At 36.2% G+C, this 15,345-nt stretch overlaps 1 protein-coding gene across 4 annotated transcripts in view; it reads left to right on the top strand.

Moving 5' to 3' along the window:
- Nucleotides 1-15,345, top strand: part of TRPM7 (transient receptor potential cation channel subfamily M member 7) — a 103,854-nt gene that overhangs the window by 19,360 nt on the left and 69,149 nt on the right. For all 4 annotated transcript variants that reach the window (XR_007133090.1, XM_047766365.1, XM_047766363.1 and 1 more), the window contains exons 4-11: nt 132-330; nt 2,351-2,564; nt 6,353-6,477; nt 7,334-7,505; nt 8,869-9,043; nt 10,098-10,221; nt 12,505-12,577; nt 13,700-13,800. Coding sequence is in view for 3 of the 4 variants with exons in the window: in XM_047766365.1 (XP_047622321.1) it covers nt 132-330; nt 2,351-2,564; nt 6,353-6,477; nt 7,334-7,505; nt 8,869-9,043; nt 10,098-10,221; nt 12,505-12,577; nt 13,700-13,800 (1,183 nt within the window). In the remaining variant the exon portion in view is untranslated. The remainder of the gene's footprint in view (nt 1-131; nt 331-2,350; nt 2,565-6,352; nt 6,478-7,333; nt 7,506-8,868; nt 9,044-10,097; nt 10,222-12,504; nt 12,578-13,699; nt 13,801-15,345) is intronic.

Raw genomic sequence — 15,345 nt, forward strand, 5'->3', positions numbered from 1 at the left:
GTATTAGTTTACTGATATCCTAAAATCAAAAAGTCAGATTATTTTCATACTCTTCATGAGTTAGTTTAATACAATTTTTCATTGAGTAATCTTTTAAAAGGTCTTTTTAAATTTTTATTTTTTTCCTTTAGGTGTTTTTGTGGTCGCTTGGTCAAGCAACATGCTTGTTTTACCGCAAGTCTTGCCATGAAATACTCAGATGTGAAATTGGGTGACCATTTTAATCAGACATTAGAAGAGTGGTCTGTGGAAAAGCATACAGAACAGAGCCCAACAGATGCTTATGGAGTCATAAATTTTCAAGGGGGTTCTCATTCCTACAGAGCAAAGGTATCTCACATATATGAGTTTTTTACTTCATTTACCTTGTTATCTAAATAATATACATTTATTATCTGACAATTTATATAATACGTGTGTCAGAAAATTAGTTTCAGTAATTTATGTATTTTGAAGCTCTTTATATAGGTGCTTACAAATATAGAATTTTTATATCTTGGTGAATTGAACCTTTTTTTAAGTTTAGTCTTCTATTTCACTTTTTGTTCCTTTTTTTTCATGTGTCTTTTTGGATTATTTTTTTTTCTTTCCTTATTAGCATCTTAACTTATTTTTCTATTCTTTAGAGTAATCTTATGAAAATACTATAAAATGCATTGTTAACTTGTTACTATTATAAATTAGAACTTGTATTACTTCCTGGACAGTGTAAGAAACTTTAGAATACTTGTCACTGCATTTATTTCCCTCATGACTTAGGTACTTTTATTGGCATGAATTTTATTTATTTCCTTGTGTATTTTAAAGCCCCCAAATATAATTATTATTCATTAGACTTACCAACATTTTACCTTTTATGTTGTTCTTCCTGCTTCCCTTCCTGCCTTGATTTGGTAAGAAGTGCCAAATGGTGGGTCTGTCTCTCCAGGTTTTTCTGTTCTCTTGGATCCTGATGCCATAAGTTGTCACTGCTTTGGTAGCTCACCAGTGCCTTTACACAGGTGTTGTTTATCTGTTTTCTGGTTTCTCTAGTTCCCAGGCGTAGAGTTACTCCGCAACAACCTAGTCCATTATTGTTGGAGATAGAATTCCTCATTTATTATTCACAGTCTTTTAAACTTTTTTTTAAATTAATTTTAGACTATTTTCCAAACATTATTTAATGTACCCATGTATAATAATAAGTTAAACAAAACTAATGCAGAAAACTTAGTATGGAACAAATCTCATTGCAAATCTTTCTTGAGGGGTTCTGGAGTTGTCTGTTTTGTATAATTCTGATATTTTGGGGTATTTTCTCCTGGTGTTTGAACTCTATTTGTAAAAGAATAGGCACTATGTTACTGTGCAAAGAACCTTTATTAGAAAGAATTAAAAGTGTTTTTCTTCCAACATTTGAATATTTTAGATTTTTTCTGAGCTAAATTATAGGTGCTTCAGATAAAGAAAATGAATTAGAATAGTCAGAGCAAGTAAGTATCATGATGTCACTTAACAGATAATTTTTTTAAATCTTTCATACTAAAGGAAGTTGTTCCACAGATGTGATAGCTTATTTTCTATGGAATGATTTTTCAAAAAATTAAACTGGTGATTCCATCTGAATACCTTGAAATACTGAGCAAAATTTATTATTTTCAGTAATTTGTGAGTCAAATCCATAGTTACTTCCAGTAAAGGAAACAGTCATCTATATTAAAAATATCTTCGCTGTTTTACTGCATAGTCACAATTCTATTATAAATGATGTAGATTATTGATAAAAACTTTCAAGCAGATAATTCAGTATTTACCTCTCTTAGGAGCAAGAGTTATAAAAGCCTCCATGTCTTGACTATTCTTCTCTCATTTTCCCTTTTCTCATCATCGTATCTATTGTAAACACTTCTCATTCACTGCATATTCATAGTTAAGGCAGTAAATAGTATGGATAAATTTATGTATCATATGAATGGTAATTGAGTTTATATAAACAGAAAGTAACAATTTTATGTCTTAAAATTGAGGTTTAAAAGTTAGGAGTTCTCTGGTGGTGTAATGGTTAAGGATTCTGTGTTGTCACTGCTGTGGCTTAGGTTTGACTCCCTGGCCCTGGAACTTCTGCATACAGCAGGTGTGGACAAAACAAAGAAAAAATTGGAGTGCACTACTTCTGTAGCTCTTGGCAATATGATTTTCCATCCTTAAAATCATTTGCTATTGTTTATTCCTAGGAGTGTAAATATGTTAAAAGTAGCCTGTGAAATCTATAGTAATCTGATTCAAATAAAATTTTTCATGTTATATAATGTTACATTATGAACTCTATAAATATTCAATTATTGTAATTATTAAAAATCTTTTTTATTAGTATGTGCGGCTATCATATGACACCAAACCTGAAGTCATTCTACAACTTCTATTGAAAGAATGGCAAATGGAATTACCCAAACTTGTTATCTCTGTACACGGTGGCATGCAGAAATTTGAGCTTCACCCACGAATTAAACAGTTGCTTGGAAAGGGTCTTATCAAAGCTGCAGTTACAACTGGAGCTTGGATTTTAACTGGAGGAGTAAACACAGGTAATGTAATTATATCAATTTTATTTGGTGTATTTGTATATTTTTCGTGCTAGCAGTTAGATATTTGAAATAATAGTCAACACTGAATATAAATATATTCAGTTCTTCTGTTAGATAATCTACAGTTTCTAAATATAAATGCTAACTGAAAAAAGTGTTTGGTTTTCATTTATTCTTGTTAAATAATAATATGCTCTAGAATAAGGGTCTGAAAGCTATGGCTTCATGTGCCAAATCTAGCCTGCTCCTTGTTTTTGTAAATAAAAGTTTTATTGGAACATACCCACGGTCACTTCTTGTTGTATTATTGTTTTGTACCATAACTTTTGTGCTACAAAAGTAGAGGTGAGTAGTTCTGACAAAGATTGTATGCCTTGCAAAGCCTTAAGTTATTTACAATTTGGCCCTTTACACAAAAGGTTGCTTACCCCTTACTGTAGAGCAAAGTGTTGTCACTTTGTACTGGTAAATTGAGAGAAGAAAGGCAGTCCATTGCCTAGACAGTGGTAAGAAATAGCTCTTAAAATTAATTTTTAATATACTATAGTCTTTTATTCTAAGTCTTCTCTATCACATACACAGGTTGGATATAAGGAAGGCAAATTAATTTTAATATAAAGTAAAATATAGTTATTACTTAGCTTGCAAAACCCTAATTTATTGTCAGCAACTTTTTTTTTTTTTTTGATGGTTGCACCTGGGCATATGAAAGTTCCAGTGCTGGGGTCGAATCATAGCTGCAGCTGCCAGCCTATACCACAGCCATAGCAATGCCATATCTGAGCCACATCTGCTACCTAACGTCACAACTGGCAGCAATGCCAGATCCTTAACCCACTGAGTGAGGCCAGGGAGTGAACTTGCATCCTCACAGAGACTAGTTGGGTTCTTAACCCACTGAGCCACAACAGGAATTCCAGCGACTGTTTCTTTCTCTTTTTTTTTTCTTCTTTCTCTGCCTGATTTATTTCACTAAGCCTAAAACCCTCCAGGTCCATCCATGTTGTTGCAAATGGCAAAAGTTACATTCTTTTTACGACTGAGTAGTATTCCATTGTGTATATATACACCACCTCTTCTTTATCCATTCATCTGTCAATGGACACTTAGGTTGCTTTCATATTTTGACTCTTGTAAATAGCGCTGCTACAAACATTGGGCTGCATACATGTTTTTGAATTAATGTTTTCATTTTCTTCGGAGGTATACCCAGTAGTGGGGTTGCTGGATCATATGGTAGTTCTATTTTTAGTTTTTTGAGGAACCTCCATACTGTTTTCCACAATGGCTGTACCAACTTACATCCCCGACAGTGTACAAGGCCAGTGACTGTTTCTTGAACCTCTTTGTGTTGGGCATTCTTCTGGCTGCTGAAAATATATCATCCCACAAAATAAAATATTTTTCTTCATGGAGCGTATATACTGGTGGAGAAGTGTAGAAAACGAACAGATAACTAAATGATGTATAATAAATTAGATGATGAGTATTTTGGAGACACATGAAGTACAGAGGAGGGATAATGAGGGATGGTTAAGAGGGCTTCATTGATGAAGTGATATTTGCATGGAGATGGAAGGAAATGAAAGGAGCAAGATAAGAATGATACGGTGTAGGAGTTCCCGTCGTGGCGCAGTGGTTAACGAATCCGACTAGGAACCATGAGGTTTCGGGTTCGGTCCCTGCCCTTGCTCAGTGGGTTAACGATCCGACGTTGCCGTGAGCTGTGGTGTAGGTTGCAGACGCGGCTCAGATCCCACATTGCTGTGGCTCTGGCGTAGGCTGGTGGCTACAGCTCCATTTCAACCCCTAGCCTGGGAACCTCCATATGCCAGGGGAGCGGCCCAAGAAATAGCAACAACAACAACAACAACAACAACAAAAATGATACGGTGTAGAGCATGTGGGGAGAAGAAATAGCAGGTGTTGGAAGAATAGTAAGAAGGGTCCAGTGCAGCTTGAGTGGAACAGACAAAGCGTACTAGGTGATGAGGTCAGGAAGTTATGGGTGTGTGTTGGTGGCAGGGCTGTCATCAGGTGGGGTGGTGAATAGCAGGGGCAATAGGTCATCGTATAAGTGAATGAGAAGGGGAGGTTTTTTGTGTTTTTTTTTTTGTCTTTTGTCTTTTTGCCATTTCTTGGACCGCTCCCACGGCATATGGAGGTTCCCAGGCTAGGGGTTGAAATGGAGCTGTAGCCACCAGCCTACGCCAGAGCCACAGCAACGTGGGATCCGAGCCGCATCTGCAACCTACACCACAGCTCACGGCAACGTCGGATCGTTAACCCACTGAGCAAGGGCAGGGACTAGAACCCGGAACCTCATGGTTCCTAATCAGATTCGTTAACCACTGCGCCACGACGGGAACTCCCGAGAAGGGGAGGTTTAAAGTAGAGAGTTGACAAGAGCAAAGATCACTTGAGTGATGGTTTGAAAATAGACTGAATAGGCAAGGCAACAATTAGAAGGCTAGTGAAGATGCTATTTCCATGATCCATGTGAGGAATGAGATCTAATATAAAAACCAAAGTTGGGCGTTCCCTTCTGGTGCAGCAGGTTAAGGATCTGGCATTGTCACCAGCAGCTTGGGTTGCTACTGTGGCACAGGTTTGATCCCTGGCGTAGGAACTTCCACATGCCATGAGTGCAGAAAAAAAAAAGTAAGTTGAATCAAATTGAGTGATGCCTTGATTTGCTAGGGCTGCTGTAACAAAATAGCACAGACTAGGTAACCTATCTGAAACAAAAGAAATTTATTTTCTCACAAGTTCTAGAAACCCAAAGATGTTAGCAGGTTTGGTTCTTCCTGAAGCATCTGTCCTTGACTTCCATAGAGATGGCCATCTTCTCACGGTGTCCTCTCGTGGCCTTTCCTCTGTGCATATTTTGTGTCCAAATTCCCCTTTTTATGAGGACACTAGTCAGATGGATGAACAGCTTCATTTTCACATGATAACCTAAAGGACCTTTTCCTAAATAGAGTCACATTCTAAGGTACTGGGGTTAGGATTTCAACGTATGAATGGGGAGGATACAGTTCAGCACATAAAAAGTGATAATGAGATGTTAATGGGAAGTGTTCTTTTGATTTGTATTTTCTATTTTCCTTCCAGTTTTTGACTCGGAAAACTTTTGTATTTTTTTTCTTCCGTGTGAGTGTTTGTGTGTGTGTTTTGCTTATAGTCCTGAGCCATGCTCTTTTGTTTTTAGATGATGTATAGAGCAGTAACAAAAACTACACTTACATGAGGAATCTAAGAGAGGACTAGGCCTAATAACGTGGTAAAAGTTAGTTTTAAATGTGTTTCAGGAAGTTATAGTGATTTGACATTGTGGGGTTTTGTTTTTCTTTTTTGTCCTTGTGTTATCTTTTTTTTTTTGTCTTTTTGCTTTTTCTACCCTCCCCCACCCCCGCAAATGGAGTTCCCAGGCTAGGGGTCAAATCGGAGCTGTAGCTGCCAGCCTACGCCAGAGCCACAGCAACGCGGGATCCTAGCCACATCTGCAACCTACACCACAGCTCACAGCGACACCGGATCCTTAACCCACTGAGTGAGGGCAAGGATCCAACCCACAACCTTATGGTTCCTAGTCGGATTTGTTAACTACTGCACCATGATGGGAACTCCTGTTGTCTTTTATAAGGTTGTCTTTTGGACTTTGTTGCCTTTTATCTTATATGTGTAAAGAAAACTATCACAAATTTTAATGTTATAGATTGAGCATAGGATTGTTTCAGACATAAAAAAGACTTCCAAATAAAGTTAAATAAATTTTGTATGAACAGGCGTGGCAAAACATGTTGGTGATGCCCTTAAAGAACATGCTTCCAGATCATCTCGAAAGATTTGCACTATCGGAATAGCTCCGTGGGGAGTGATTGAAAACAGAAATGATCTTGTTGGGAGAGATGTAAGCATGCTTTTTAAAATTTCTTACATTGAAACTTATGTATAAGCAAAAATAGGGTAAGAGTAGCATGAAGTCGGCCTAAAATATTCATGCCATGATCCTTTGAAAAATGTGTTCAAAGATATAAACAATTGTCATTTACAGTATTAGTACATTTTGGTTTCTACCTTTTTTTATATAACTATTTCACATCTTTTCCATAGTATGCCAGTCTTTAATTACATTTTTAATGACATTAAGGATTAATTATATTGTCAGTAAGAGTAGTAATCAGATGCTGGTGTTTTGGTCAAGTAGGTTAAAGAAATGTGAATTGGTTATAGGTATTTTTCAAGAGGTTATTAAATAGAAATTACTGAATTATGATCACTTTCAAGTGCAGTTACATTTCTAGCATCACTTTTAAAGATTCTACTTATGGCTGGAAAAAATAGCAATATGACATTTGATTGCTTTTATTCAGTGTTCTTTATATATTACACTGTATTCACTAATAACCTAATAGTTTCTTTACATTATTTTATTTATTTGCTTATTTGCTGCTGCTTCCTTTGAATGGGATGATGAAATGTGGTATTTTCTTCAGTAAGAGCCAAAATATGATTGTATGATTCACCCTATTCTCGAATAATATTCAGCAGCTTAAAAATGTATGCTTTTTTTTTACACTACAATGGCAGAGTTGAATTTTTTTTTTTTTGACTTTTGCTTTTCAATATATTCTTTTACATTTTCTATTTGTTGCTGGGCATAAATAGAATTTATTTGCCTTTACAGATTATTCAAAATTTGTTTTTACTTTACATTTTATTATATTTAATCCTTCCCACTAACTCTCCTGTTTGGTGGTGTTTAGGTGGTTGCTCCTTACCAAACGTTATTGAACCCTCTGAGCAAATTGAATGTTCTGAATAATCTACATTCCCATTTCATACTGGTGGATGATGGCACTGTTGGAAAGTATGGGGCAGAAGTCAGACTAAGAAGAGAACTTGAAAAAACTATTAATCAGCAAAGAATTCATGCTAGTAAGGGAATTTATACATTTGTTATTATTGAAATGATTCTTGGCTGTGTTAATTTTGAAAAAGAGTGTTCTAAAAAAAGAGTGTTTTCAAAGTGCTCATTTCCTTATATAACGGAGTAACATACCAAACAACCAGGAATGACTGACTTTACACAAAATAAGAAGACCCAGGAAAGGAAGTCTGATATTAATTACTCAGATGTTAAGGCCAAAGCCACAAAAGTTGTAAGCTTTGTTTCTTTTTAACCCCATTGCACCTCAAGGAATACAGATATTTTTAATTCATGATGTATTCCAATACTTGTCTTTGAAATTCAAGGTTGAGGAGGAAAAACATACTTTATGGTAAAGTAAGACTTACCTTGCTGAAAGTTAATAGCATTAGTAGTTATCACTCTTTGGTACACATGTCTTAAAAAGTTGGTATTCTTGACTCTGGTCTTCCTTTCCACCCATGGTCAGATTTGCTGTTTCAACATCTAGTTTTTTTTTTTTTTTAATGGCCACAGGTATGGTATATGGAAGTGCCCAGCTAGGTGTCAGATCAGGGCTATGGCTGCTGGCCTATGCCACAGCCACAAGCGTGCCAGATCCGAACCAAGTCTGTGACCCACACCACAGCTCATAGCACCTCCAGATCCGTAATACACTGACCAAGGACAGGGATCAAACCTGCATTCTGATGGATACCAGTTGGGTTTGTTTCCATTGAGCCACAATGGGAACTCCAACATCTAGATTTTTATTTCAAAAAGAAGAAATTTTGTAATTTTAGAACACGAAGAAGGTGAGCTCTATGACAAAATGAAGTAGAAATACAAAGTTATAGAACACTATTTTCAGATTATGATGAAATCATACATCCATCTCCTAAAAATTAGTAATGTTCTGGAATCTTCTAGTTACCTATATTTTCGATTCTTTCACTGCATTGCAAATTATCACAATAACAAAAATTGGTATTCATTAAATTTTTCTTTTATTCCTATAGATGTTTTGGACTTTATTGCTATGTTTATGCAGTCCTGACATTACTCAGTGCATTTGGAATCAGAAACACATTAAAAGTGATTGAAACAGATATATATGAGTAGTTTAACTCATGCAATATTAAAAAGCAAATTAAAAACCAAATTGGTGTTTTAATCTCTTGTCAAGAATTCAGTTAGTGAAATGTATAAAATAATTATTGCTTTTCAGTGACCATATCAACTATCATGTTGAGTACTTAAAATTAAGTCAATATGGTCTTAATAAGAAATTTTACTTTTTATTTTTATTTTTAATTTTGTTTTTGAGTAAATATAAGATTAAATTACAGCATTTTTCCCTAATATGATAATTAATCTTTTACCTTTTTTAAGGAATTGGTCAAGGTGTCCCTGTGGTGGCACTTATATTTGAAGGCGGGCCAAATGTTATCCTCACAGTTTTAGAATACCTTCAGGAAAGTCCTCCTGTTCCAGTTGTCGTATGTGAAGGAACAGGGAGAGCTGCAGATCTACTAGCATATCTTCATAAACAAACAGAAGAAGGGGGGTAAGTATATGATTACAACATTTTTAATAATTTTTTGTGAAGCGGCCTTGATTTTTAGACTGTTAGATTCATTTCATGTTAGATGAACATGAAAGTACCTTAAGTCTTGAAGAAATAGCCTGACACATTATTGAAATGAATTAAAATATCACAGTCTTTGTAGCAGACAATTTAGCAAGATTTATTAAACATATAGAGGCACATATCTTTTGACCTAATAGTTCCATTTCTGGTAATTGTTCATACAGGTATACTTGTATACATGTGAAGTAACATATATCAATTTCCTTTTTCGCAGTTGGTTTGTAAAAGATTTAGAACAATATAGAGCATCTCTTAAGGGGATTAGATGAATAATTTATGGTACATCTATACAGTGAGGTAGTTTGTAGTCAAGTAAGATTTTAATCTGTATACTAGATTTGGGAAGAATACCAAAATATATGTGTGAAAAAAGGCAAATGAATAATAGCATGTATATTGTGGTTCCTTTTGTGTAGAAAAAAAGAAGGGATAACTGTAATTATAGAAAGGGATCTTGGAAAGTTACACGCAGTAATAGTGTTTCTTGAAAGCAGTTGAGATGGAACGGACCAATGAAAGACCGTGGGAAGACTGATTCAGTTTTCACTATGAATTTTCATATTTTTATATTTTATATTATATCATTATATTTTTGAGCTATATTAAATATATTCTCTATTGAGAAAAAATGCAAATGTGTTGGTATTTAACACATTTTGGTGAATTGCTTTATATACCATAAAATCTTAAAATTATCTTTTTACAATATTTTATAAAATGTGAGCACTGATGAGGTTAACAGCACTGCTGGAAAGAATTCAGATTAATTCAAAGAGGAAAATAACTCCATTCCATTTTCCACCCTATCACTTATAGTGGAAGTCTCTTGAAGGAGAAAATTTCACTCAGGGTCAAGTATGTAATACTAATACAGTATCTTTAAGTGTTTTGCCTGGATCCACTGGTACTTGATATTAGATCTTGCAACTAATGAAATTTGAAATCAGTGGTTGTTTCCTTTTTACTCCAGGAATCTTCCTGATGCAGCAGAGCCTGATATTATTTCAACCATCAAAAAAACTTTTAACTTTGGCCAAAGTGAAGCAGTTCATTTATTTCAGACACTGATGGAGTGTATGAAAAGAAAGGAGCTTGTAAGTAGATTTCATTTCAGCAGAATAAGCCTTTTATTTCATTCAAAGCAAATTCTAAATTGAAGAAATACTTTTTTAAAAATTTGGATTTAAAATCTCTTTTTAACCATGTAAAGATGTCATATATTACTTTTGTTCAGGCTAAGAGATAGCACAGAAGGATTACAGTTTTTATACATTCTTGAGACATGTTTTGCATATCTGTTTTAGGAAAAGCATTGTAAGTAAGCCTGAGTAGATTATATCCTGGATCAAGGAAGACATTTTTTAATTTTACTTAATTTTTAATTTTTAGAACCACAGCTACGAGATAAGGAAGTTCCCAAACAAGGGGTTGAGTTGTAGCTGCAGCTGCCAGTGTATGCTACAGTCATAGCAACACCAGATCTGAGCCGCCTCTGTGACCTATGCCACAGCTTGTGGCAATGCTAGATCCTTAACCTGCTGAGTGAAGCCAGGGATCAAACCCGAATCCTCATGGACACTTAGGCTCTTAACCTGCTTAACCAAAACAGGAACTTCAAGAAAGAATTCTTTTTTTATTGTTTTTGTTTGTTTGTTTTTTGTTTTTTGCCTTTTCTTGGTCTGCTTCCACAGCATATGGAGGTTCCCAGGCTAGGGGTCGAATCCAAGCCATGTCTGCAACCTACATCACAGCTCACGGCAACACCAGATCCTTAACCCACTGAGCAAGGCCAGGGATCAGACCTGCAACCTCATGGTTCCTAGTCGGATTCGTTAACCACTGAGCTATGACGGGATCTCCAAAAATTCTTTTTTTTTTTTTGTCTTTTAGGGCCGCATCTGCGGCATATGGAGGTTCCCAGGCTAGGGGTTGAATCGGAGCTGTAGCCGCCGGCCTAGGCCAGAGCCACAACAATGCTGGATTTGAGCCACGTCTGTGACCTACACCACAGCTCATGGCAACGCCAGATCCCTAACCCACCGAGCAAGGCCAGGAATCAAACCTACATCCTCATGGATGCCAGGCAGGTTTGTCAACCACTGAGTCACGATGGGAACTCCAAGAATTCTTATTTATTTATTTATTTATTTATTTTGTCTTTTTTGCCTTTTCCAGGGCCGCTCCCTGCGGCGTATGGAGGTTCCCAGGCTAGGGGTCTAATCGGAGCTGTAGCTGCCAGCCCATACCACAGCCACAGCAACGCGGGATCTGAGCCATGTCTGCAGCCTACACCACAGCTCATGGCAACACCAGATCCTTAACCCACTGAGCAAGGCCAGGGATTGAATCAGCAACCTCATGGTTCCTAGTCAGATTCGTTAACCACTGAGCCATGACGGGAATTCCTCCAAGAACTCTTAAGTAAGAGTTGGTAATGGCTTCCCTAAAATATATTTGGGAAAAACTATTAAATTAAACATCAGTTCTTAATTTCAGTCATCTAGACATGGGTTTAGGTTTATAAAAAAAATTTTTAACAACTCTGTAAGTTGGTAGATGAAAACATAGTATGGTTTGCTGTTTTCTTTCATGCATTTAATTTTTATACACTGCAAAATGAAGTTAGTTGAAAAATTTGTATTTGGATTATAACTACTTTTTTTCTTTATGAAATGTTATTAAATAAAAACCTTTCACCTGGTATTATATTTCAATTAATTTTAAATAACTTTCCAGTAAGAGAACTCAACAAAACACTTCTCATTCAAGAACACATGTATTGGGGAGTTACCGTCGTGGCGCAGTGGTTAACGAATCTGACTAGGAACCATGAGGTTGCGGGTTCGGTCCCTGCCCTTGCTCAGTGGGTTAACAATCTGGCGTTGCCGTGAGCTGTGGTGTAGGGTGCAGATGCGGCTTGGATCCTGCGTTGCTGTGGCTCTGGCGTAGACTGGTAGCTAGCTCCGATTTGACCCCTAGCCTGGGAACCTCCATATGCCGCAGGAGCGGCCCAAAGAAATAGCAAAAAGACAAAAAAAAAAGAAAAAAAGAACACATGTATTATTTGAATTAAATTCACCCTGTAGCAGGAACAATGGAATTTAGTCAGATTAGTAATCTCTAGCCTCAGATCATAAATTGCTTATTCTAGTAATGGAAATAAATAGGTCAAAAAAAGAATGTAATAAACATTTTGAATATATTTGAATTTTATTTGGTAAATAATACAAATTCTTTAATTTTGGGGGTTTTGGTTGTAGTGAAATTATTTCTGACCCAAAAAAACTATGTATTGGCTGTGTAGTTTGAAATTACTTTGTGATCTATGTGACTTAAAAAATGTAAAGGCATAATATTATGAATTAATCTTTAAATAGATTACTGTTTTCCACATTGGATCAGATGAACATCAAGATATAGATGTAGCAATACTAACTGCACTGCTTAAAGGTAAGGCTTAGCATATTTTATTTGTAAAAGCTTTCATTTACAGCCTTTTTATATGTTAGGATTTTTTAAATTTGGCTAAATGGGAATTGATTTTTTTCAATAATTTTTCTTTGTAAAATATACAAGTGTTCATTTTCTTCAACAATAAATTTGCTTTCATTTTTATCTTATATAATTTTAAGGTTCATAGCAGGATTTATGCAGTCTAACTTAATTATTCTGCTAAGTATGTGTTGAATGTATCGTATTTTTAATTGGCTGAAAAACAGCTGTTTAATAGTAATAAAGTATTAGTTGATAGAAATTAAGGGTAGGATTCTTGGAGTTCCCGTCGTGGCTCAGTGGTTGACAAATCTGACTAGGAGCCATGAAGTTGCGGGTTCGGTCCCTGCCCTTGCTCAGTGGGTTAACCATCCGGCATTGCTGTGAGCTGTGGTGTAGGTTGCAGACGTGGCTCAGATCCCATGTTGCTGTGTCTCTGGCGTAGGCTGGTGGCTACAGCTCCGATTTGACCCCTAGCCTGGGAATCTCCATATGCCACAGGAGTGGCCCTAGAAAAAGGCAAAAAGACAAAAAAAAAAGATTGGTAATAAAAAGATGAGTATTTCATGGAAAAATGAGTTACAATTGTAAATTTTTTTTTTTGGTCTTTTTGTCTTTACTACTACTTTTTACTTTTTGTATCTACTACTACTGAAAACTAAGTACACTGCATAAAGCAGGCTTTTGAATACTTTGTATACTATGACTCACTTTTGCATAAAGTATTAAAAATATAAGTATGAACTAATATATGTATAGAAAAGTGCCTGTAAGGAAATTTTTCAAAATATTAACATTCAGTACTATTTGCTATGATAGCAACAGGTCATGTTTCTTTTCTATTCATTGTTTTGCATTCTGAATTGTTTGCAATGAATGAGGCTGTGTCTTTTCTATAGTTGGAAAATAAAAGTCCTCAACCCCAGGGTTACTTTATCTTTCTGAGGCAGGTTACCTCTGAACAGTGACTGATACCAGCTGTGTAAGTTAATTGAAGGGGAAGGGGAGATTTTATAAGTGTTCACATTTTAATGGAGATAAGTTAATTGAACTTTTCAATTGTTTTCTGTATTTATTTAGGCACTAATGCATCTGCATTTGACCAGCTCATCCTTACATTGGCATGGGATAGAGTTGACATTGCCAAAAATCATGTATTTGTTTATGGACAGCAGTGGCTGGTATGTAAATAGTCTATAAAAGCAATGTAGTTAAATTAAACTAAGTTAATAACAAAGTATCTGTTGGAACTGTGACCTAACTTGACATTTTACCTGTCAGTCAAAAGTGCAAAATGAAGGTAGCCTAACATTTCTGCAACATCTAGATCCATTTAGAATTGAATAAGTTCTCTTTGCCTGTTGATAAACACCATGTTTTTTATAGGGCATAGGTCTCTAAAAATCCTATAACCGAAAGAAGTTTTAGAAGTTGTGCTCTTTGCATCTATATTTGTGAGGAATTTTGGCCTATAATTTCCTTTTCTTGTGGTGTCTTTGTCAGATTTTGGTGTCAGAGTAATGCTGGATTTATAAAATGAGTGTGGAAGAGATTGAGAAAGATTGGTTCTTTCTTCTTTTAATGTTTTATAAAATGAGTTTGGAAGAGATTGAGAAAGATTAGTTCTTTCTTCTTTTAATGTTTGGTAGAATTCACCAGCAAAGCTGTCGGATCCTTAATCAGTCTGTTCAGAATTTCTTTTTCATCATAATTCGGTCTTGATAGGTTGTATGTTCCTACGAATTTGTCTGTTTTTTTTCTAGGCTGTCCAATTCGTTGGCATATAATTGTTCGTATTAGCCTCTTAAGATCCTTTGTATTTCTGTGGAATCACTTGTAACATCTCTGTCATTTTTTATTTTGAGTCCTTTTTTTCTTCCTGAATCCAGCTAAGAACTTGTCAATTTTTTTTTTTTTTTGTCCTTTTGCTATTTCTTGGGCCGCTCCGTGGCATATGGAGGTTCCCAGGCTGGGGGTCCAATCAGAGCTGTAGCCACCGGCCTACGCCAGAGCCACAGCAACTCGGGATCCGAGCCGTATCTGCAACCTACACCACAGCTCACGGCAACACCGGATCGTCAACCCACTGAGCAAGGGCAGGGACCGAACCCACAATCTCATGGGTCCTAGTTGGATTCGTTAACCACTGCGCCACGACGGGAACCCCAGAGTTTGTCAATTTTATCTGTTCAGAGAGCTAGCTCTAGTTTTCATTCTAGCTGTCTTTTCTGTTTCTGTTTCCTTTATATTTTTTCTGATCTTTGTTCCTTCCTTCTACTCTCTTTGAGCATTGTTTGATCTTCTTTTTGTGGTTTCTTGAGGTGTAAAGTTGGATTATTTGAGACTTTTCTTGTTTTATGAGGTAAGTATTTATTGCTATGAACTTCCCTCTTAGAACTGGTTTTTTGGTTTTGTTTTTTGTTTTTAAAGGGCTGAACTCCTGGCATACGGAGGTTCCCAGGCTAGGGGTATAATTAGAGCTGTAGCTGCCAGGCTATGCCACAGCCAGAGCAATGCAGGATCCAATCATGTCTGTGACCTACACCACCGCCCATGGCAAATGCCAGATCCCTGACCCACTGAGCAAGGCCAGGAATCAAATCCAAGTGTATACTGTTGGATTTGTTTCCACTGCACCATGATGGGAACTCTTCTTAGAACTACTTTTGCTGCATCCCACAAATTTTGGTGTATTTCCATTTTGTTTGTCCTAAGGTATTATTTTA

Source organism: Phacochoerus africanus, chromosome 2 (genome assembly GCF_016906955.1).
Source record: "Phacochoerus africanus isolate WHEZ1 chromosome 2, ROS_Pafr_v1, whole genome shotgun sequence".
Lineage (NCBI taxonomy): Eukaryota > Metazoa > Chordata > Mammalia > Artiodactyla > Suidae > Phacochoerus > Phacochoerus africanus.